Here is a 22,590-nt window from a genome sequence, read left to right as displayed (position 1 = left end):
ACCCACATGGACTTTCTGAGTCTGGTTCTGAGCTGCAAGGCTACCCCACGGCAGGGCTGGTCTAATACCTCTTGGAGGCATTTACTTGCTTTTCCTGACATTTGTTTTCCACCAAACCAAGATGGATTTATAAAATTATTTCAGTCCTGTCTGCATTCATGTCCAAGAAACTGCTCCATCCAACTTTCAGCTCCAAGCCAGTTGTTGTCACTGGGAAAGGCAGGCTGAAATCTCTGCAGAAAATCCCACTAGCTTCAACGAAACCAAAATTTACGTGCACAAGAAAAAACAACCCCCAAACTCCCAACCAAGCTTCCCAGCTGGGACACGACTGTGCCAGAACATACTCAGATACTTTCAGAAATCACGATTTTGTGCTTGTCTCCTGCACGCTGACGGCAAACAGGGGCCAACACGTTGTGAGCAGCGTTCAACCAATTTGGATCTAAGCCAGCCTTTTCTGCCCAAGCTATTGAGATTTTTGGCTACAACAGCCCCAGGTCTGGACCCTTTTTCAGTCATCTCCAAGGTCCCAAGAGTGGCTGCCGAGGGTGATGGTGCTGCGAGGATGCTGCAAGTCTGCACAGGCTTGAGGAACAACTAGAACCCAAGACCGTGTGAAATAAATCCTTTGGGGGATATTAAATTCAAGGACATCCCGGTCAGCTCAGGAAGGGAAGCTGGGAAAGTATCGCAGGGTGCTTGTCTTGCTCTGCTGCTTTTGTTTAAGTGTCTTGTGTTGGCTCTGTTGGAGGCTGAACCTGGGGCTTGCTGGAGTTGGTCTGAGCCAGTACAGCCATTTCTAAGTTTTCTGCATTTTAAGAGCTCAAGGAAGGTCTCCTAGAAAAAGAAAAGGGTTTCTTTGTCTGATGGGGGGGATGGTTGATGGGAAACAGCTTTGGTTTTGCTGGGAGAAGTCCCCCATAACTTGTCACTTTTTCTCCTGGGAGAGGTCCCCATGCCCAGAGGCAGCAGATGTCCAACGGCAGCTCCATCACCCAGTTCCTGGAAATTGTAGATGCACGGGAGCTGCAGCTCCTGCACTCCTGGCTCTTCATGGGCTGCTCTTCTGGACAATGGCCTCATTATCAGTGCTGCAGAGTGCAACCACCACCTCCACACCCCCATGTACTTCCTCCTCCTCACCCTCTCCCTCCTCTACCTGGGCTCCATCTCCACCACTCTCCCCAAATCCCTGGCCAGTTCTGTGTGGGACACCAGAAAATCAGGAGGTAGGTGGCTGGGTGTGTGAAAGGGAAGGTGTTAGAGGATCGTTGTTTTAAAATGTTGACAGCTTCCCGGCCTGGATGAGGCTGGCTGCCTCGCAGCATAAATAAAAGAAAAAAAAAAAAAAAAGAAGAAGAAAAAAATAAAAAGCTGTGCTTGTTCTTCTCAGCTCAGTTTTCCCCGAGCAGAGGCCATTTGGGACAATAGCTACAGCAGTGAGGGACAAGAGATGCCCCCTCAGCAGAGCAGCTGGTGGGATCAAAGACTCCCCCGCCCTGTCCTTTTTGGGCAGCAGGATTAGGGCAGCAGGATGAAGGATGCTCTTTGCAGCAGCAAGTGAAGGTGACATGGCAGGGGGGAGCAGTATCAGCAATGACAAAGCTGCTTTCCAAGTGGGCGAGGGGGCTGCATGTTGGGGGCAGCCCAAGGGCTGGGGCCATCCAAGAGGGTGGGAGGATACATCCATCCCCATGATGTGATGCTCCATCTTTGCAACATGTCACCATAGTCACTGGATGTTCCCATCTGAAGGCAAATTACAGCCTGCCAAGCCTCCATTCCCAACACCCCCAAAACCTGCCCTCCACCCCCAGTTGTTCTCCTTGACGCTGACAGTAATTAAATTGCACTGAATCAGTGACGTTTGATTTGCAGAACCTTTGTGTTCATTTGAAGGGGAGTGGGATGCCCATTCCTTGGCATCCTCATGGCCAGGGGAAGCTAGCGAGACCTCCGAGCCAGGCGATCAGGCATGACTTGAAATAATTTGTCAGAGTTGGCTTGTATTCATAAATAATCCCTTTTAATCGTTTTCCTGGCCAGAAAATGGAAAGAGCAGAGCTGGAATTCGCATTCATTTCTCTGCCTACAGCCTGCCAACCTGTTCAGAGTAAGGATTTTCAGCTGTGCGCAGTTTTGTGTGCTGAGACAAAAGGAGTGTAGCTAAAGGAGGACTCTCAATGGTTTGGGGGGGGCAGTTTCCCCTCTGCAGGGGTTTCTAGCTCCAGACACAAAGGTGATGATTGCGTCATGGCAGATGATTCCTGCTTAGTTCATTTGCTCGCCTGTTTTAAACAAACAGTAGGTGAGGATTTCCCCACTTGCACATCCCTCACCACAGTGATCAATGTGACGGAGCATCGCCCATTTTCTATTAGAAATCCATTCTGATATTTTGAATATCCCTTTTCCAGGATGCTTTTAACAGGACGTTTCATTCTGCAGTTTAAAATTACTGTTCACTTTGCAGTGATGGGAAGTCTCCAGACACGTTCTCAGGGTCACCTAGACCTGTGAGCAGCCCTGGCCAGCGCAGCACACCCTCAACAACAGAAGGGCACTGCCCTACCGGGGGTCGCTCATCGAATCAGTCCTGCAAAGTGTTAACGAGACTAAGAATAGGATCCTTCACTGATTCCGGCCTAAACATTGTCCAGCCGCGCCCCCCCCCACCTTTGGCTGGGAGTCCCGTTGCAGCTGGTGCCAGGAGCCTCTCAGGAATGGTTAAAACATTCCTAGCAGGCGCATCTACGCATATGTGAGGGTTCTGCCCCGTCTCGCAGCATGCCCACCTTTATAGTCGGTGAAAAACAAAAATAGTTTACACACCTGCTATATGTATAACATTTAATTTTATGCAAAGTGCAGGTGTGCGCTGTGTCACGATCTGCAAAGTTCACACATGCCAGGACGTTGGCCAGGCGCGACAGAGTTACCGCCATGACACAGCTGCACACTGTATTGTCTGGATGTTCCTGCTCACATCTTGCTTGTTTGGGGGTCTCAGGACAAAACCCACCTACTCATTAGTTGTCCTTGAGCTCCCTGAGCTCCCAAGTGAAGCGAGCCCTGATTAAAAACAAAGGCTTTTTCAGAAGCAGTAATCAATGTAATAAATTTTAACCGCAGCACCCCAAATTCAAGTGACTCTGGGTGGCGGTGAGGAAGTGAGGGGCTCACTGGGGACACGAAGGTCAAAGGGCTCAAAAGCAGCTTTGACCACGCGTAAAAAAAAAAATAATAGGTGACCGTTTTCCTCAGCCCTTTTCAGGGCACCGTCACCCCCTTGTCCGTGAGCCAGGGGCTTTCCAGCTTGCAAGGTCACCCCAAGGGCACTGAGGTCTGTTGCTCCTTTCTTATCACAGAGGTGAACGGTTGCTGCGAACAATGAAAAAACTCAGTGCTATTTCACAGCTTTGCCGTTTTGTTTGTCTCTTTTCACAGCTCCCTGCGTCCTGAAGACAGAGAGATTTCTGCAAAAGAAGAGAGGCTCTTCTCGAACAGTACCGCCATGTTCTGGAAGCTCTTTGTCCGCATGTAGACCTTTCTGCCACCTCGGTGGGTGCTCTGAGCACCTCCAAACCCTGATCGCTCCATCCTGGAGATCACCAGTCTGGTCTTCAAACGCGTGGTGTTGTGTCAGCCCAGACCCTTAAAACATATAGGGCATCACGTGGGGAATTGTGAAGTTGTATCCCGCTAAGACTGTATACTGTGGGTCTTTCAGCACCGACCAGAACCTTTCAGGTCTTGATTGTAGTAATTGTGCTGCCTCGTCTCTTGTTGGCAGCGGAGTCATGACCTTGTAGGTGAGCTCCTTGGGCATCCAGGCTTCCGGGCTCATTGATGAATTTGTTTCAGTGTTGAATTTGCTTCCAACAGGGTATATTTTTTCTCCTTGTCTTTGCTTGTGCCTCTGCAGTCTTGCTGCTTGTGTTTGGTTCGGCTTTGCTGCTTGGCCTTTGGCTGCAGGTTTGCCTTTGGATTGGCCGCTCACCAGCAACTTTTTTCCAGACACGGCCCCAGGGATCCCTGGCAGCTGCCTGGAAGGACAGAACACAAGGACTTTGCCCGAGGCCATGATGGCTTCGGGGCTACATCCTGCCCTGCAAGCCATGTGCCTCTTGGCGCAGCCTCCGGCAGCTCAGGAGGGGAAATGCCCTCCCCAAGCCGGCACCCTCAGCTGACACACAGCTGTCCCCATGTCCCCAGGCCACACCTGTGCTCTCATGAAGGGGAGGAGGACACCCCCCCCCCCCCTTTGAAATGGGGGCTCCCCTAGCCCCATCGCACTGCCCTGTGCTGCTGTCAGGCAGTGATGAACCCAGTGAGGGTCTGGGGCTCTCACCGGGTCGGCAAGTAACCCGATGCAGATGCTCAGTCCTGAGCCCCCAGACTCACCTAGCCTGGCGCTTCGTCCTCTTATTCATCGCCGCCTTATTGTGGACTTCCTCCTGTTTGTTAGTAACCGAGCTGGAATCAGCAGGCAAAGGCACTTCAGGAAGTCCCGCTGCAAATGGGAAGGAGAAACCTCGTCAAGAAGAGCATCACCGTGATGCTCCCAGTCCCAGGGACATGGAGCGGTGCTCACATCTCATCCCAAAACATCCAAGGCAGCCGTTCTGCTCTATCCACTGCCTCCCCAATACCAGCAAAAGTGATGTGAATCACTTAGCATAACTTGGCGTTAGCAGCTGGGAAGCCTTGGCTGCAAGCTGTGAAAGCTAAAATCTTTGGATTTACACCCACATTTTTCCCTACTTGGACAAAAGGAGGCCTCGAGACAGCTGCTTTTATCAGCATAAGGCTTGAGGAAAGCAGGTGAACCCCTGTCTGCTTTCACGTGGAAAGGATGATGATTAACCTGTGCTCCATCGCTCTGGGGATTTGCTTATTCCCCTACTATTTTTTCAAGGGTTCTTGGAAATAAAAGGTGTAGAATTAGCAGGGAAATCTGCTCTCATTCGGGACATGGATTACTCGGTGCTGGCCAGTAAAACTAAAGATGTGTCCTAGGAGCTGTCTGCATACAGGCTGTACTAGCAGACACCGTGCATCTCCCACCAAGTTATGGCTGGCTTGGAAGGAGGTTTACACCGAGAGAAGGACAGGCTCTGATAAATCCCGAGCAAGTCAAAACTACGTGCAATATTCCTCCCCTCGTTTCTAAGAAACGCAAGTCCTCCTTGAAGCGGTACGGGTTATGCCGGCTGTAATAAATTAATCTATCAAGATCCTGCCTGAGATTCTGCTTGGGGGATCCTAGGGTTGAGCAAAAAGGGAAAATATCTGCATGAGTGCATGTGTGGAGTCGAGGCAGCGTGCCCGTTGGATCAGTGGCCCGCCATGAAGGGTCTACAAAGTCTCAGGTGGTAGAACTTGACGCCTTGAGCGTGCACCAAGTTCCTTTTCCCCAGCAACCAGCGCTCACCGGGCTCCTCGGCGAAGGCACTGGTAGTGCCGGGGTTTGGAAAAAGGGGAGGTGGGTGATGTAGGCAAGCCTCCTTTGGAGAGGGAATGTTAGGTCATTTCCAAGAATCCGAGCATCCTGGCCCACTCCCAAAGCCAAGCTTGGGAGAAGAGGCCGTGCCAATGTGGCACGAAGCTTTGGTGCAAGCATTTGACCATCATTGCTGTGGATTTTCCTACCGGAAGCCGCTTGCCCATGCTACGGAAAAGAGCCGGGAACTGCCTTACCTTTTGTGTGTTGCCTGATGGGTGGCAAATCCTCTTCTTTCTTCCACATGTCCTCACCAAGGGCACGCCTCAAGACCTTGAGAGGGTGCCTGGACTGAGATTTGGGCACAAACTCCAGTTCAAACCTGGTGACAAAGAGGTGACAGTGGCATGACCAAAGGCACCACCAGCCCTTTTTGCTCTGCTCCCAGCCAGAGCTTGGCACCATTGTAAAAGGTGTTTTTTCCCCCCCCAAATCATCCATTCCCCATGCCCAGGGAGCATCCCAGGAAATGGGGTCGCCCAGGAAAGGTGTCCCGGTGTCCTCAAATCCTTCCTCCATCCCATCGTTTGCAGGAATGACAACAGGGCAGAGCCACAGCAGGACCCCCGTGGTCACTTGGGGAAAGGACTCACTCAGGAAAGATGATGACACGGCTGGTGCGAGTCAGGGAAGAAACAGGTACCATCCGGGACACCACCATGTCCAGCAGCTGGGGAAACTGCAATGGAGGAACACGGAGATGCCAGGACATCCTCGACGTGACCATGACACTCAATCACGGAGGAGTTCAGGGCGGCATGAGCCGCTGGAGCCACAGGGAATCCAAAACACTCACTATGAGTGCAGCCATTCTGAGGTTTGTCTTCCCAGATATCTCTTCCAGGAAATCATAGTAGAATCTCATTTGCACCATCCTGTCTTCAATGAGGAGCACCCCAACATCTCTCAGGACAAGTGCAATGCTCTTCCCCTTCGCCAGGCAGTGAGACAGGAGGGACATGGTGCCTAGGATGCATCCCTCCACTTTGCACCGGGACACGTGGGCATCCGTGGCCACCTTGGCATATTTCACAGGCGCCAACACCTTATTGTCTGGAAAAACCACACGAGAGGGATGAAGGCGCTCACCCTGCAGCCCTCCCCGAGGGATTCTTACTGCGCGTGTCCTGTTTGCGGACCAGCTTCGCAGAGGGGCCAGTTTGCTTGTCGCAAAGGGATGTGATAACTCCCATCTTCACCCACACCATGCAGTTGTTGTCCTACCAGACAGGTCATCCTCGTTGTCCATGAGGTTGTGGATGTCTCTGAGGGTCCTGGACAGGCGAAACACAGGCCTCTGGATAGTGACAATCTCTGTCCCAACCTGCTTCTGTGCGGGGACCACATCAAAGGAGCCGAGGGTGGGAATTCGTACCCCCTGGAGCAGAGAAGAAGGGCGTGAAGGGTGAAGAGGGAAGAGCTGGGGGATGGCTCCACCCAGGGATGGTACCTCGGACCCTGCCACCTCCCGCTCTTTGGAGGCATCAGCTGGGACAGTGGGGAGAGCTTTGGGGAGGAGATGCCGAGTCCTCTCCTTCCTTTTCCTCCTTGGAAAGAGCGGGACTTGGGGGCAGAAGCCACTCAAGGGCATCCAGGGTTCTCCAACAACGGATCAGCCTTGCAGTAGAAGACTACCTAGCAGAGGTGACACCACCCTTGCCCGAGCCCTGTTTTGTCTCTCAGTGGGGATTTTGTGGGGAGTTCCCTGCTTTTTGAGGAGGGAAGGAGCAACTGCAGCCCAAGCTCCACGGCCACGGGATCCCCCCAGCTTCTCTAGGGGGATGAGGAAGATGCGGGTGTCACTCTACCTTGTGTAGCAAGAGCTGTTGTTGGATGTAGCTGGCCACTGCGTCCCAGATGGCTGTTTGCTCTGGAAAGCAAAGGAAAACCAGGTCACACTCTCTGTCTGCTGGCTCTGCCTGCGTCCCACCCCCACAACGCCACAACTCTCAGTCCTGACAACACTCCTGTAGTGGCTGTGGGTGCTTGTACCTCTGGGGGTGATGCTGGGCATCATGAAGATGGGCTTCATCCCATCCCAGAAGTCCATCTTGTTTTGCCTTATGCTAGCGCGTCACTGCTTTGTGGCAACAGCCGTGTAGGAAGCTCTTCCCTGTGTTCACCCCAGAGATGCTCCTCCAGAGTGTGGGAACAACCACCCTACGCCCCCTTTTGTACCCCTGCGTGGCCTGTGTCACAGACCCGGTGTGACATCACAATGATGCCGCCGCTGCTGACTTCACCATCCAATGTGAAATGGTCAGCAGTCACCTGCTGCCTGCTCTGACACAAACCTTTTGCCTGCTGTGACATTGCTGCTGATGAAGCAGTTTTAACCACATGAGTAGCCGACTGAGAGCAAAAGGACAAGCACCAAAAGCGGGCCAAACACTGGCAGCGAAATTTCATAGGCGCAGAGTAAAGGGACAAAGGGAGGATTAGAGTGACCTCTGTTGAGGCTGAGCTCCCCTCCTTACAGTCAGGCTCCAGCAAGCACTTGGGACCAGAGATCAGATGGCAGATGGGCTGACAATGGAGTCTGGGGGCGTTTCTTCCTCCTCCTCCTTTTTTTTCCTGCTAGCTGCCCTTTTCTTCCTGTTATTCCTGGGGGGGGTTGTCCCCTTTTAATTATTTTTCTCCTCCTCTACTTCTTACTTGCCCTGCTTTGGTCTTCCTGCTCTTTTCCTTCTGCTCCATTTTCCTCCCCCTCCTCCTCTTCCAAGTTCTCTTCTTAATCTTCCTCCTCTTCTGCATCCCGTTTCTCATTTTCCTCCTCCTCCTCCTCCTCCTCCTCCTCCTCCTCCTCCTCTGTTCCTTTTCTTCCCTTAGCCCATGGACTGCCCCTGTAAAACATCCACCAAATGTCCACAGTTGATGAGGTCCATGATTCCAGGCCCCGCCTCGACAGTGGTCACTTGGGATGGGAAAAGAAGGGCATTTTGTGGAGTTCCTGGGCACCAAAGCCTGCTCAGATCAGAACCTAGAGATTCCCCTCCCTTCCAGGGTCTAAAGTGTCATTTTTAGGATTCCAGCCCATCGTTTTGAGGGTCCAAACCCTTATTTGTAGGGTCCAACCCCCTCTTTTAGGTCTCAAATCCTCATTTGTAAAGCTCAATGCTTAGCTTCTGGTGCTGCAATCCTCCTTTTGACCTCCAAGAAAGGTACCGCTCCTATTACCTTGTTTATAAATACTGGGGCTCAAGTAAGTTTTATGACTTTTCAGTTTCCTAAGGATTAATGCTACTGCATTGTAACAGATTGTGAATTATGACAACAGAGGATTTGCCACAATTCCCTCATTTGAAGGGTTTGGCCACGCTTTGAAGGGTGGAAAATGATCCCTGATCTGGGAATATCCCAGGAAACATCTGGATTATGATCAAGAAGGGCCTGATTTGAAGTTCCGTCTCTATCCTGGTGGAAATAAAGAAAAAAAAGAACAGAAAAATGCCATTTTTATTCTCCCTCAAACCCACATGGACTTTCTGAGTCTGGTTCTGAGCTGCAAGGCTACCCCACGGCAGGGCTGGTCTAATACCTCTTGGAGGCATTTACTTGCTTTTCCTGACATTTGTTTTCCACCAAACCAAGATGGATTTATACAATTATTTCAGTCCTGTCTGCATTCATGTCCAAGAAACTGCTCCATCCAACTTTCAGCTCCAAGCCAGTTGTTGTCACTGGGAAAGGCAGGCTGAAATCTCTGCAGAAAATCCCACTAGCTTCAACGAAACCAAAATTTACGTGCACAAGAAAAAACAACCCCCAAACTCCCAACCAAGCTTCCCAGCTGGGACACGACTGTGCCAGAACATACTCAGATACTTTCAGAAATCACGATTTTGTGCTTGTCTCCTGCACGCTGACGGCAAACAGGGGCCAACACGTTGTGAGCAGCGTTCAACCAATTTGGATCTAAGCCAGCCTTTTCTGCCCAAGCTATTGAGATTTTTGGCTACAACAGCCCCAGGTCTGGACCCTTTTTCAGTCATCTCCAAGGTCCCAAGAGTGGCTGCCGAGGGTGATGGTGCTGCGAGGATGCTGCAAGTCTGCACAGGCTTGAGGAACAACTAGAACCCAAGACCGTGTGAAATAAATCCTTTGGGGGATATTAAATTCAAGGACATCCCGGTCAGCTCAGGAAGGGAAGCTGGGAAAGTATCGCAGGGTGCTTGTCTTGCTCTGCTGCTTTTGTTTAAGTGTCTTGTGTTGGCTCTGTTGGAGGCTGAACCTGGGGCTTGCTGGAGTTGGTCTGAGCCAGTACAGCCATTTCTAAGTTTTCTGCATTTTAAGAGCTCAAGGAAGGTCTCCTAGAAAAAGAAAAGGGTTTCTTTGTCTGATGGGGGGGGATGGTTGATGGGAAACAGCTTTGGTTTTGCTGGGAGAAGTCCCCCATAACTTGTCACTTTTTCTCCTGGGAGAGGTCCCCATGCCCAGAGGCAGCAGATGTCCAACGGCAGCTCCATCACCCAGTTCCTGGAAATTGTAGATGCACGGGAGCTGCAGCTCCTGCACTCCTGGCTCTTCATGGGCTGCTCTTCTGGACAATGGCCTCATTATCAGTGCTGCAGAGTGCAACCACCACCTCCACACCCCCGTGTACTTCCTCCTCCTCACCCTCTCCCTCCTCTACCTGGGCTCCATCTCCACCACTCTCCCCAAATCCCTGGCCAGTTCTGTGTGGGACACCAGAAAATCAGGAGGTAGGTGGCTGGGTGTGTGAAAGGGAAGGTGTTAGAGGATCGTTGTTTTAAAATGTTGACAGCTTCCCGGCCTGGATGAGGCTGGCTGCCTCGCAGCATAAATAAAAGAAAAAAAAAAAAAAAAAAAAGAAGAAAAAAATAAAAAGCTGTGCTTGTTCTTCTCAGCTCAGTTTTCCCCGAGCAGAGGCCATTTGGGACAATAGCTACAGCAGTGAGGGACAAGAGATGCCCCCTCAGCAGAGCAGCTGGTGGGATCAAAGACTCCCCCGCCCTGTCCTTTTTGGGCAGCAGGATTAGGGCAGCAGGATGAAGGATGCTCTTTGCAGCAGCAAGTGAAGGTGACATGGCAGGGGGGAGCAGTATCAGCAATGACAAAGCTGCTTTCCAAGTGGGCGAGGGGGCTGCATGTTGGGGGCAGCCCAAGGGCTGGGGCCATCCAAGAGGGTGGGAGGATACATCCATCCCCATGATGTGATGCTCCATCTTTGCAACATGTCACCATAGTCACTGGATGTTCCCATCTGAAGGCAAATTACAGCCTGCCAAGCCTCCATTCCCAACACCCCCAAAACCTGCCCTCCACCCCCAGTTGTTCTCCTTGACGCTGACAGTAATTAAATTGCACTGAATCAGTGACGTTTGATTTGCAGAACCTTTGTGTTCATTTGAAGGGGAGTGGGATGCCCATTCCTTGGCATCCTCATGGCCAGGGGAAGCTAGCGAGACCTCCGAGCCAGGCGATCAGGCATGACTTGAAATAATTTGTCAGAGTTGGCTTGTATTCATAAATAATCCCTTTTAATCGTTTTCCTGGCCAGAAAATGGAAAGAGCAGAGCTGGAATTCGCATTCATTTCTCTGCCTACAGCCTGCCAACCTGTTCAGAGTAAGGATTTTCAGCTGTGCGCAGTTTTGTGTGCTGAGACAAAAGGAGTGTAGCTAAAGGAGGACTCTCAATGGTTTTGGGGGGGCAGTTTCCCCTCTGCAGGGGTTTCTAGCTCCAGACACAAAGGTGATGATTGCGTCATGGCAGATGATTCCTGCTTAGTTCATTTGCTCGCCTGTTTTAAACAAACAGTAGGTGAGGATTTCCCCACTTGCACATCCCTCACCACAGTGATCAATGTGACGGAGCATCGCCCATTTGCTATTAGAAATCCATTCTGATATTTTGAATATCCCTTTTCCAGGATGCTTTTAACAGGACGTTTCATTCTGCAGTTTAAAATTACTGTTCACTTTGCAGTGATGGGAAGTCTCCAGACACGTTCTCAGGGTCACCTAGACCTGTGAGCAGCCCTGGCCAGCGCAGCACACCCTCAACAACAGAAGGGCACTGCCCTACCGGGGGTCGCTCCATACCCCCGCGTCTCTGTGGGGAGCCCCCGGCAGGCTGAGAGCTGACCCTGGCAGGTGGCAGAGTCCCTTCCCAGCACACAACCCCCTGGGCTGCAGGGACCCTGCTGGGAGAGACAGCGGTGGGAACACCCGGCTGCACACCCACCTTCACAGCCCTGCAGCCATCCCCGGGAGGAGGGATCCACCATGCTCTGTTCTTCCGATGGTGCAGCAGGCAAGCCCTGCCCTGGAGCATGTCTTCTGCTCCATGCTCCACACCAGAAAATGCAGGAGAGCCATCCTGACAGGTCCTCTCAGCTGTGACATGTGCCAGGTCTAGGAGACACTTCCAGGACCTCCTCTGCATTGCCCTGCCTGCAGAGACTTACCCTGTCAAAGGCTGTGATGATTCCTGCCCTGGTCAGCTTGCACCTATCCTCCCACCACAGACTGACTGTAACACCTCGCTCCCTTCCCTTGTCTGCCCTGGGTGCCTGCAGGCAGTGCCTCAGCCCTGCTGCGCTTTGCAGAGGAGCTGCTAGTGGGCAGAGCTGTGTCTCTGCAGCGCTGCCCATTTGCCATGAGCTCCCTCCATGGCAGGAGCCCAGCCCAGCTCAGCAGCAGGGAGCAGCCCAAGGCAGCCCTTGCTCTGCCCCTCTGGGCTCCCTCCAGGGGTCCCTGGGGCTGCAGGGGACCTTGCTGGGGAACAGCCTGAAGTCATCACTGGTGTTACTGCTCTCAGATGGGAAGGGACACTTCTTTCCAGCAATGTCTTTTTTCTGATCAGTGACAGAGTTAGGTCCAATAATCTTGTCCCACTGTGAGACAGGGCACCCAGACAGTCCAAGGGAGGACTCTCCTGTATCCCTGCAAACCACAGGTGTCGTCTGAGGTGCCAGAGGTGCTCCAAGATATTTGCACATCATTGTAAGCCATGCTGGAGCAATTCAGAGGGACATGACAATGTTGGAGCCCTCATTCTGGAGGCTGATGGGACGTTCCTTGTGCCACCTGAAGTGACAGCAGATGCCCACTTTGAGGGCCATGAAGCTTGATCCTGCTTCTACTGTTCAGGGCAGCCTATGGAGCTATTCCTCTGAGTATATGGAGTCATCGCCATGGGGAGAGCCAAGCCTCTCTTCCCCACCAGCTCTATTGGCTGGTTCTCCACTGAGCCTTGTGGCAGGCTTCCCACCGACACCCCTGCAATGCCTAACCTTATCCAGGGCAGCTGCTCAATGTCAAGGTTAACTGCAGCCTGTGGTGCTTCCTCAGATGCCAAGGCTCTCCAGCACAACCGCGTGCCGCCAGCAGGCACAGCACGAGCATTACAGGAACACCATCCCCATTCAGAGCAGCAAAGTCAAACAGAGCCCAAGGGAACCTCAGCCATGGTCCGTGCTTTTGTTCCAGCAGCTGCAGGGAAGCAAGTCCTGCCCTCCCCCCGCCCCCCCAGCCAGCAGACCTGGGCAGTGCTCCTCCACATCCTTTTGTCATCCCTTTGATGACACTATCAGGGAATGGAGCAAAGATTTTGACAGTGTTGCTGCATCACAGGATGTCCATAGGCAAGGACAGTTTCAAAAGCACCTTGTCCTTCCTGGAGGTCAGCTTCACTGGCACCACAGGCTCTCTGGGGCTGCAGACACCACAGGCAGCAATGGCCTCTCCTGCCAGCGCCGCTCAGTCCAGCCCTCTGTCTCTGTGGTGCTGAGGACAGCAGGGTTTGCTCTCCTTAGAATCACCTCATTTCCTCTTTTCCTCATCCCCGCTGCTGAGGGGTGGTACCCTGTGAACTGCCTATGGAGATCATAGCGGTGCCACAGGGATCTGCTCCGCACTCTCTGCATTGGCAGGGGTTGCTCCCTGGGAGCAGTCCTGGGTGCAGGAGTATACTGGGAGCTGCATTTGGAGGGCCCTGGAGCTGTGTTATCCCTGGGAGTGTGGTGACAACTTGGAGGACTAGGTCTTCTCCTCCTCCTCCCTGTGGAGCACTTGCAGTCTGTGGCTCCCACGAAGCAGCTGCAGAGATCATTTCTGCGCTGCGGAGATCTGCTCCAGGTCCTCTCCCTGGCACCATTCCTCTGGCAGCGGGAAGAAGGGCTGAATCTGTGCTCTTCTCGGTGGCTGTCTTCTCACACAGTGTGCAGCACATGGTCAAATGGTGGACGGCAGTGTGGGCATGCAGCTCTTGTGCAGGACTCCAGCCTCCTACAGCCACAGGAGTGATGCAAGGGCATGTCCACATGGGAGGTGATGCTGAGCCCGCGTGGCCAGGAGCTTCTGTCCTCTGCAGAGTCCTCCATGCCCATCGTCATGTCCTGCCAAGAGAGCTGTGAAAAGGTCCTGTCCTTTCCTCCTGGAAGGGACGGAACAGTGGGAAACCCCCAGAGCTCTCTGAGGCGACAGCTAAAGACCTCCCAGAGACCCTCCTGGAGGGCTGCAAAGGAAGAGGGGCCAAAGGCACACAAGTAGGTTGGATCTAGGGGCAATGCTTTGAGAGGGAGTAGAGCGGCGGCTCTGAAGAAAGCTGCGGTGTGTGGGGGCAAGGAGAGCAATGCCAAGACCCCAAAAAGAAATCCGCTGTCCATCTGTTGCCCTGACCCACCTCTCCAGAGTTACCTTAGTCCAATCAGGCTGATCCCGTGGTCCCACAGGGTCTGCCTGATGCCTGCTGCCCTGCTGCTGACCGAGGAAAGAGCCGGCATATGATGGTGCTGGTGACACTGACGCCTGTTGACCAGTTTTCCCATCAGAGCATCTGGGGAAAATAAGAAAAAAGAGTGATGTCCACTTAGGGCTGCTCTTGCAACCTCCACTGGGTATCACTCATTGACTTGGAGCCGTTTGTATGACAGAGAGAAGACATATCAAGACTACAAATGGGGACTTCACTTGGGGTCCTCCCACCAGCTCTGCCCCTGTCACAGCAAGACCTCCTCTTCATACCCGCTATGGCCTCCATTTCATGGAATCGTAAAATCACAGAACAGTTTGCGTTGGAAGGGACCTTGGTGATCATTTAGGTCATGTCTCTTGCCATGGGCAGGGACACCTTCCACTAGACCGGCTTGCTCAAAGCCCTGTCCAAGCTGGCCTGGAACACTTCCAGGGAGGGGTCATCCACAGCTTGTCTGGGCAACCTCTTCCACTGTCACCCCACCCTTGCCATAAAGTAATTCTTCCTAACATCAAATCTAAATTTACATTCCTTAAGTTGAAAACTACTGGCCCTCTCCCTATCACTACGCTCCCTGACCAGGAGTCCTCCCCCCCCATCTTCCCTGTAGGCCCCTTTAGGTACTCTGCTCTCTATCAGTCAGCTACAGAGAGCAGACAAGTAGCAGTTTACATGGGGGAAGCAGCCTAAAGCCCAGCAAGGGAAGGGAAGGACTGGCAGCAGGTAGGTCACGTTCGACAGCCCTGAGTGGTGTGGGTAGTAATTGCCTCCTGGGACGGAACGACTCAGGAGGATCAGAAGAGAAATAGCAAAACCCAGAAAAGGAAACGTGTTCTGAACACCTGTTAGTCCTGGCTGTTACCTGACATAAAACAGTAAGGAGGCTGGCTGCCCAAGAGCTGTGTTGCGGTCACAGCAACCCACAGGCGTTTCATCCATCTGGTACCAGAGTCCATTGCTGGCCTGTCAAAGAAAGGCAAGGACATGTGGAGATGAACTGCATGGTTTCTCCTGAACAACACAGGCATAACTACAGAAGCAAGAGTCCACCAACACAGATCCAATGCAGCTGGTAAGGAGACCTTCTCCCCCAGAACCTTGGCTGCCAGAAAGAGTGCCACCAAAGTTTTCCTTCCCCAGCACACATAGTCGCTGTGATGAAGGAAGTGGCTCTTTACCTTTGTGTAGCAGAAATAGTGTCCTGCCTGAGAGCTGCCACCGCTGTGCACCAGGACAGCGTATAAGGTGTAGAGGGGTGGTTCTGCAGCTCCCTGAGACATGTATGGCCGGAGATCCAAGTATTGGGGATACTGCACAAACTGCGGAGAGACCAAGAGGGCTAAGGAGGGATCCTGGCATATGACGTAAAAGAGCCTGCCAAGACCGGGGCCCAGCCATGTAGAAACACATCTCTGGAGCTCATCAACACTCGCTTGTCCCTGAAGCAGCAGGTAACGCCTTGGGTGGCACGAAACTGTTCTTGGGCAGAGCAGCTCTGCTGCAGCAGAGTATATGCTTGCCTTGCCAAGGGAGCTCTCCTCTCCCCAGAAGGGAACACCAAAAGCTCCACCTGAACAGCTTGTGACAGAGCATCCTGCTTTGGGAAATCTGCTCCGGGACGAGAAAGAAAGTGGCTCTCAATTGCGTACACACCTTGCCGATCTTCTTGCTGGAGAAATCAAAGCGTTTCAGGCACAGCGTGTGAGCCCTGGGCATGCGATCAATTGTAAACCTCTTGAGGGCGGTAACCTTCTTGCCACACCTTGAAAGCAAGCAGAGAGACAAGCACCCTAGCTTGCCCCAAGGTGGCCAGACAACCTTTCCCGTCTCACACGTCCTCACACCATTTCAAGACTCTTCAGAATCATTAGCCCGGAAGAAAGAGAAGCTGTGCCTCCTGATTGTGCATCGAACCTCCTGAGGCTCAATGACACGCAGCATCTCCACACAGGCACAAGTCTTAATCTGGTGTTAGTCATCCTCTTATCTGCTACATCAAAAGCTGTTTTCACCAGCCAGCCTCTCGGGTTTGACAAAGTCCTCCAGAGATGCGGCGACAGATGAGGCTGCCTGGAGGGGTGAGAAAGGAGAGCTCTGAGCTGGGGGAAATGTCCTTGCCCAAACACTCAGGAGGAGTTGCCCATGAGACCCGGGTAGCTGCCGCTGAGGAGACCCACTGTGACCCTGCAAACCTTGGCCAGAGGTAGGCGGAAAGAGGGTATATGATGCTGAACACTTCCCTCCCTTCCCAGAGATTAACTGGCCGGCACTATCAAGAGCTACCTTGCCGTGCCACCGCTCAGTTCAGCTACTGATGGTGTGCAGGGTCATCAGGAATGAAAACAACACGAGCCATCAGCCTAGGAGCCAGGTGGGTGTTGAGGGAGAGCAAAGAGAAGGCGGCTGAGAGTCCCTCAGAAGTGCAGAGAGGATAATGTGTGCTTGTCCAGCTTGAAGCCAGCACCTACAGGGAGTCCACTGCCATGGCCTCTGCAGGAGGACATCACCCATACCACCTTCCACCCCCCCACACAGCTCTCCTGTGTACACAGTGCACTTTTCAAAGCCAACTGCATGCATTCTGGGAAGCCACAAGGAGTTTGGGATGTCTTGAAGCACAGTGAGAAACCCTCTTACTTTGATATCCAAAGGCACATCCAGGAAGGCCTCGTAGGAATCAGAAACTGCTTTGCAGCTGCAGCACATGACTGGAAGGCAAACGGAAATGCTCAGCAACAGGGGAAGTCGATTGACCGTGCCTGTTTATGCCCTTCATCCCTACTAGAGCCAGCCCCATGCTCAGGTGTCTCTCACAGGCAGACAGCAGGGCACAGGCAAGTGTAAGGAGAGCAACAGTTGTGGAAACATACCTCTGGACCTCAGGAAGCCTCAAATATTTGATGGTCGATGGTAGTATATTGAGAAGAGATGTCCCAGCTGGAAAGAAATGGTAAGGCAGAGAGTTATCTCCTCCAAGAGTTTTCCTGTGCCTGAAAGCCCTGGGCATAGGCTTTCCTTGATGGGGTACACTGTGCATTGAAAGGTCATTTGCTTGTGCTTACGCGCTGCTTCCAGCCAGACAAGCTCTCTGCATGGCAGTGACAGTACAGCGTAAGAAGTCGTGGGCGTCTTCCTGCACGCCAAGCGTGAAATGCCCTCCTATTCCTAATCAAGAGGAAGGTAGTACTTCAGTCCTCTACCAACAGAGGAAAGCATGTCAAAGCACCTGAGACGACTTACATGAGAGGGCATTGATGACGGCCCTGGGCTGGATGGCACAGGCTGAGGTGGACAAGGCATCGTTAACGTGCACTTCCATGATGCACATCATGCAGAAGCCTTGCTGGCGACCTGAAGAGGGAGGGAGGGAAGCTGGTCAGGTTACTAAAATAGCCATTGTGATGGGAAACTTCATGGAGACCTTGGAGTTCTGCTAGAACAGCCTCCTAGTCGTCCCCAGGTGACAATGGCCCAGCAAGCCCATGACATCTCAGTGCATAGAAAACATTCTTGAGAGGGATGCCTCGCTGACAGAAGTTTTCTGTGCAACCAGCAAATATGTAGGTTATATGTAGGAATAGGGAAAGACAGGCAGCACTAGAAAGAGACGTCTTTGTGACAGCAAACACACCTCGATAGGACAAGCGGCTTGTAGGCTTGAGTGTTCCAAGAGCACCACCTTGGCAGTGGCTGAGAAAGAAGGGATGCTTTTCTCCTACATCCAGTGGCAGGTTCTGGGGGTCCTTGGGAAGTGCTCATCAGACTGACAAGGAGATCTTCCTAAAAGTACTCACAGGAGTCACTGTGCTCACGAGAGAGCAGGTAGTTGGCAAGAGGCGGGGTGTACGTCAGGCACCGCAGCACAGAGTTGAGGAAGCACGTATTGCCCAGGTTGTAGAGCCCTGCTCCAGCTCTCTGCCTTTGCTGCCAGTCCATGCAAATCTTCTCCAGGGGAAAGAGGATCTTTTGTGGTGGAGCCATTCCCTCAACAACGACTGCAGGGAAATAACAGGTTTGTTGCATGCAGGAGCGGGCTGGAAACTAGGACCATGCGTGGCAACCTGTTAGCTGAGGGGAATGTGCTCGAGCTTGTCTAGACAACAATTAACATGATGAGACATGTTTACAGAGCACAGGGGAGTGGGAGACGGATGGCGCCAAGGATGGCGCCAAGGAAAGGTAACACCTTGCTGTTAATTGATGGTAGTTAACCACCAATCAGGGATTGCCTAGTATGCAATGCTTAGCTTCAAGAACCAATCTGTTTAAAACATGCAGCTTCTGAAAGTGTATATAAACTTGTGCTTCTGTACAATAAATTGACATTTGCTTGCATCAAGCTGCGTCCCATCTCTTCATTCGCAGCAGTTGCACAGAAACCCTGGGTAGGCCTGGCTGCTCTCAGGAAAAGCTCCAGATATGGGATGGAGCACCAACCATGCCCATTGCATTTGGGGATTCACTAAGGCCAAGCCTGCCGGTGAAACTGTTACTCACAGGAATTGTTCCCCATTGCAGCCGTTGCTCCTCTCAGCAGCACAGTGGGAAGCTTTGGCTGACAATGGATGTCCACCACGGTCCAGAAAGAGAAGATCAATGCCAATCCCATCACCTGGTTGCAATGAAAGAAGCGGAGCTCAAGAAAATCATTCAAGCACCAAAAACCCCAGAGGCCAGAAATCGCCATCAAAAGTGTTCCAGTGTTCATTTTAACTGCCTGTAGCGACTGTTGGCAGCAGAGCCCTCTGGCTCTCCAGCCCACACTTGCCCACCCTGTCTGCAGGAGTGACCAGCTTTTGTCCGCTCCTTAATGATTGCCTTTGCTGGGCTGTGTTTCTGGTCTCCCTTCCTAACCCATCAGTCAAGGTGGGCTTTGGGTCAGGCTACACTGAGCTCGACGCCTCGGGCTGCCACCTCCCTACTTCCCCAGCCTAGGTGATGGCAAAGAGATAGGAATTACCCAAGAGGAACGCTACCCATAGTGCCTGTATGGCCAGCCTTGAAGGATAGAAGAGCTCTGCCTACAGCTTGGGAGTAAGAGAGCAGCCTCCACTTTTATCCCCAATCTACCTCCTGTAGGATCTGTGCCAAAAGTCAAACCCAACTTACCTTTGAAAGAGGGTGGAAGCTGAGGAGGGGTCAGCAGGAAAGGAGAAATGCGTGGAAGGAGGTAGCCACGCCAGGAGCCAAAGAAGGAGCCATGTGTTCCCGAAGGGCAGCTCAGCCCCACTGGCTTTCGCCATCCCTCTGTGCAGGATATCAAGCCCTGGCCAGGTTCCGGGCAGGTGCCGCATCACTGCCCCTTTGTGATACGAGGCTACACGGGGACACACGGTGGCCACGCAGCCACCACCTCCCCTGCAGCCAGCAGGTGGCTGCTGCTGGGCTTCCCCACGTGCTGCTGGCGAAGGGCTGTTTGGCTGCCGGCACAGCTCCCACTTCTTCCCCGCTCTGCACAGCCAGAGGAGGAAACACCTGCCCAGGGCTGGAAGCTGCCTGTGCACAGCTGTGGCTGGCACCGTCATGTTGCGCAGGGTTTCTTTGTCATTTGTCCCAGCTACAGGACTGTGCGTGTGAGACTCATGGAGCAAAGGACCTGGGCTCTGACAGGTCTGCTGCCAAGGAATTTCATCTACCTGCCGAGACAAACCCTGACCTTTAGGCATCCAGTTTGGCCACCAACTCACTTGGGTGGCTTTTGTTGACCCCTGCCGCTCGGGACAGCTGGTGTTTCCCCTCTCTTGCCTGGGGAGGCTGCTGAAAGAAGGTGTGCCCCGGGGCATGCTGGGAGCTGTAGGCCTGGGGCTGCTCCAGGGCCATGTTGTTCCCAGGGCATGCTGCCAGCTGTAGGCCTGGGGCAGCCCATGGCCATATTTTTCCCAGGGCATGCTGGGAGCTGTAGGCCCAGGGCTACCTCATGGCCAGGTTGTTCCCAGGGCATGCTGGGAACTGTAGGCCTGGGGCTGCCCCATGGCCAGGTGTTTCCCAGGGCATGCTGGGAGCTGTAGGCCTGGGGCAGCCCATGGCTATTTTTTCCCGGGGCATGCTGGGCGCTGTAGGCCTGGGGCTGCCCCATGGCCGTGTTTTTTTTGGTGTATGCTAGGAGCTGTAGGCCTGGTACTCCAGGGCAGCCATGTTGTTTCCAGGGCATGCTGGGAGCTGCCATTTACCACCCTCAGCCTCCCAGCAGCCATGTTGGGCTAGGCAGGCACAGCCTGTGCTGTGGCTGGGGCCAGCTGAGAGGGGTCCGTGGCCAGCCGTGGGGTGAGGGAGGCCCTTGGGCCGGCACAGGAGTGTCTGCTGCCTGCCCTGGGGTGCGGGAGGGAGCTCCCAGCCTCCGGTGTGCCAGGCCCCAGGGCAGCCCTGGAGGCAGCCCAGTCCCCTTGAGGGACTGGGAATATGTAGCTGCCTGGGAGAGTCACCAGCCAGAGTATGAGTGCTCAAGCCTTGTTTCCCTTGATGGAAAACTCTTCATTTGTAAATACAGCCTCTCAGAGGCGAGATCCAGGCCGTCAGGATTGCTTCCTGTAGGGAGCAGCCTGGTGACTCGAGGCTGCTGCCTTCAGTGTCAGAGCTGGATGCCTCTCCTCGCTGACAGGATTAAGTTATAGAGCATCACTATGAGAGGCTGCAGCTAAAGTAATGATTAACTCCACCTATAGAATAAGCTCACCAAGGTGTGGCTAGCCTTCTGAGGCAGCTGGGCTATAACAGTAGCCAAGGGAAGTGGGGTAACAGAGCGTTGCCTTCCAAACCATATAGCACAGAGAATAAATGAAGACCTATAAGAACAAGTAGAGTGCAGGTGCCCCAGGAAAGTTCAGCTGAAGTTCACCAAGTTGTTGACCACCAGCGGTCTCCAAAGACCCCCAGGAGCAAAGTGACATAGGCAAGTGCCTTATGCATATGTAAATAATTTTGAGGAAGTAGTTAGTGCAAAGTACATCTTGCCATCTGAACATGCCCAGAAAGGACCCTGAGGGGCTAGATATTGACTGGTGGAGCGTGCTGATGGGTCGTAGTTTGGGTTTTTTCCTTCCCACAAAAAATTCCATTTTGTTTTGTGGGTAAGCGAAACTGCATATTTCGATGCGTTTTCTGGATTGGTAGTTTTTGCATAACATGTGTGATCTCCAGGTTTAAAACCTGGTGCCAGAAAACCCCAACAAGGACATGTGCCTGGAATAAGGGTTTGCACTTCTGGGGTATACTGTGGTTCTATTTCACGACTCACATCAAATTGTTCACAAACCATGCCTCAGGGGAGTATTCAGATGGGGTAGGGGATTTATTTCCCATGTTTCAACTCTATTATCTGGTTTGGACAAGAAACGTTCAAGGGACCAAGGCCATACCCCATTTGTTAGGCATTTGAATATGTCAACCCGGTGATAAGCTGACTTTCTATTTGTGGTGTATGGATTCACCGTGGGGTCTTAATACATACTGGATCCCCCCTTTGCAAGGGGTCCAGATCCCCTTCCCAGTAGGCAGCTGGTTGAGGGGCCCACCAAGACCTTCTCTGCCAAGCTTCTTTCCAACAAGGTGGCCCTCACCTGTGCTGGGGCCTGGGCTTGTTCCTTCCCAGGGGCTGGACTCAGCACTTGTTGGACCTGATGAGGTCCCTGCTGGCCCCTTTCTCCAGCCCAACTCGGTCCCCACATGCCAGCACACCCACTGTGGTCCCAGACACTCCTACCCCCCGTTTTGTGGGTGCCAGCAGGGCCCAATGCCAGACCATCCCCACTGGGTTCAGGCACTGAGGATGACGCAGCCCCAGCTGCAGGATGGATGGGTGAGCTCTAGCACCAGGAGGCAGAAAAGATTGAACATTTCAGATGAGGGGGCACCCCAGGAGGGTCCCAGCCCTGCACCCCGCCAGCTGCTCACTGGCAGGGGAACCCATTGCTCTTGTGGGAGCAGTGCTGCCACCATGGGGGCTTGCAGAAATGGACACAGTGGGGCCAGCAGTCGCATCTCCACCAAGCCTTTGGGCAGCCCCACAGGTGGGAGCAGCCCTCCTGCAGGCACAGTCCTGCCCAGCACAGTCCTGAGGACACCTGGCCACATGCCCTTCCCACGGGCACACAGTGCTGAGGCCTGGGCTCTGCTGGGGTGCTCCTGCCCGGCCCCATGTGGGTGGTGCTGCCCAGGCCCATGGAGCTGATTCTGTCTGGCGTCATGGGGCTCCTCTTCCTCACCACCACTGGACTCCTACCCACCTGCACAGGGCTGCTTCTGCTTAGCCACGTGTCCTCCCCTTGGTCTTTGTCATCATCTGCCATCTTCTCCATGTGCGCATCTGCCCTCAGCAGCTCCACTCTAAGGCCCTGGGGTCACCCTCTGGGCTCCAGCAGCCCTGGC

General features: G+C 53.2%; 1 protein-coding gene across 4 annotated transcripts; it reads right to left on the bottom strand.

The window, feature by feature from the left end:
- Positions 1–3,123: 3,123 nt before the first annotated feature.
- On the bottom strand, positions 3,124–8,050 carry LOC114010628 (coiled-coil domain-containing protein 81-like). Of its 4 annotated transcripts, XM_055808689.1 has the most exons (9): positions 7,499–8,050; positions 7,315–7,376; positions 6,957–7,141; positions 6,731–6,884; positions 6,303–6,559; positions 6,100–6,185; positions 5,704–5,828; positions 4,408–4,516; positions 3,124–4,049 (listed from the first exon to the last, which is right to left on the bottom strand). In XM_055808689.1, exons 3-9 carry the CDS (start codon positions 7,095–7,097, stop codon positions 3,659–3,661), a joined length of 1,263 nt encoding a protein of 420 aa, XP_055664664.1. In that variant the 5' UTR covers positions 7,098–7,141; positions 7,315–7,376; positions 7,499–8,050; the 3' UTR covers positions 3,124–3,658. The 4 variants fall into 4 exon arrangements, with proteins under 4 accessions (XP_055664664.1, XP_055664663.1, XP_055664665.1 ...); XM_055808688.1 differs by having other exon boundaries at positions 7,315–8,050; XM_055808690.1 differs by having other exon boundaries at positions 6,957–7,137; positions 7,315–8,050.
- Between the last annotated feature and the right edge of the window lie 14,540 nt (positions 8,051–22,590).

This window comes from Falco peregrinus, chromosome 6, assembly GCF_023634155.1.
Source record: "Falco peregrinus isolate bFalPer1 chromosome 6, bFalPer1.pri, whole genome shotgun sequence".
NCBI lineage: Eukaryota > Metazoa > Chordata > Aves > Falconiformes > Falconidae > Falco > Falco peregrinus.
This window is presented reverse-complemented; position numbering and strand designations above follow the sequence as displayed.

What these genes read in the sequence shown, in the direction of transcription:
- LOC114010628 (XM_055808688.1), bottom strand. Translation starts at nt 7,097, where the DNA reads ATGCCCTTGAGTGGCTTCTGCCCCCAAGTCCCGCTCTTTCCAAGGAGG. An exon ending in CAACGAGGATGACCTGTCTG is followed by an intron (nt 6,560 to 6,730) that starts GTAGGACAACAA and finishes TGGTTTTTCCAG; the next exon opens with ACAATAAGGTGTTGGCGCCT. An exon ending in CGTGTCATCATCTTTCCTGA is followed by an intron (nt 5,829 to 6,099) that starts GTGAGTCCTTTC and finishes CTTTGTCACCAG; the next exon opens with GTTTGAACTGGAGTTTGTGC.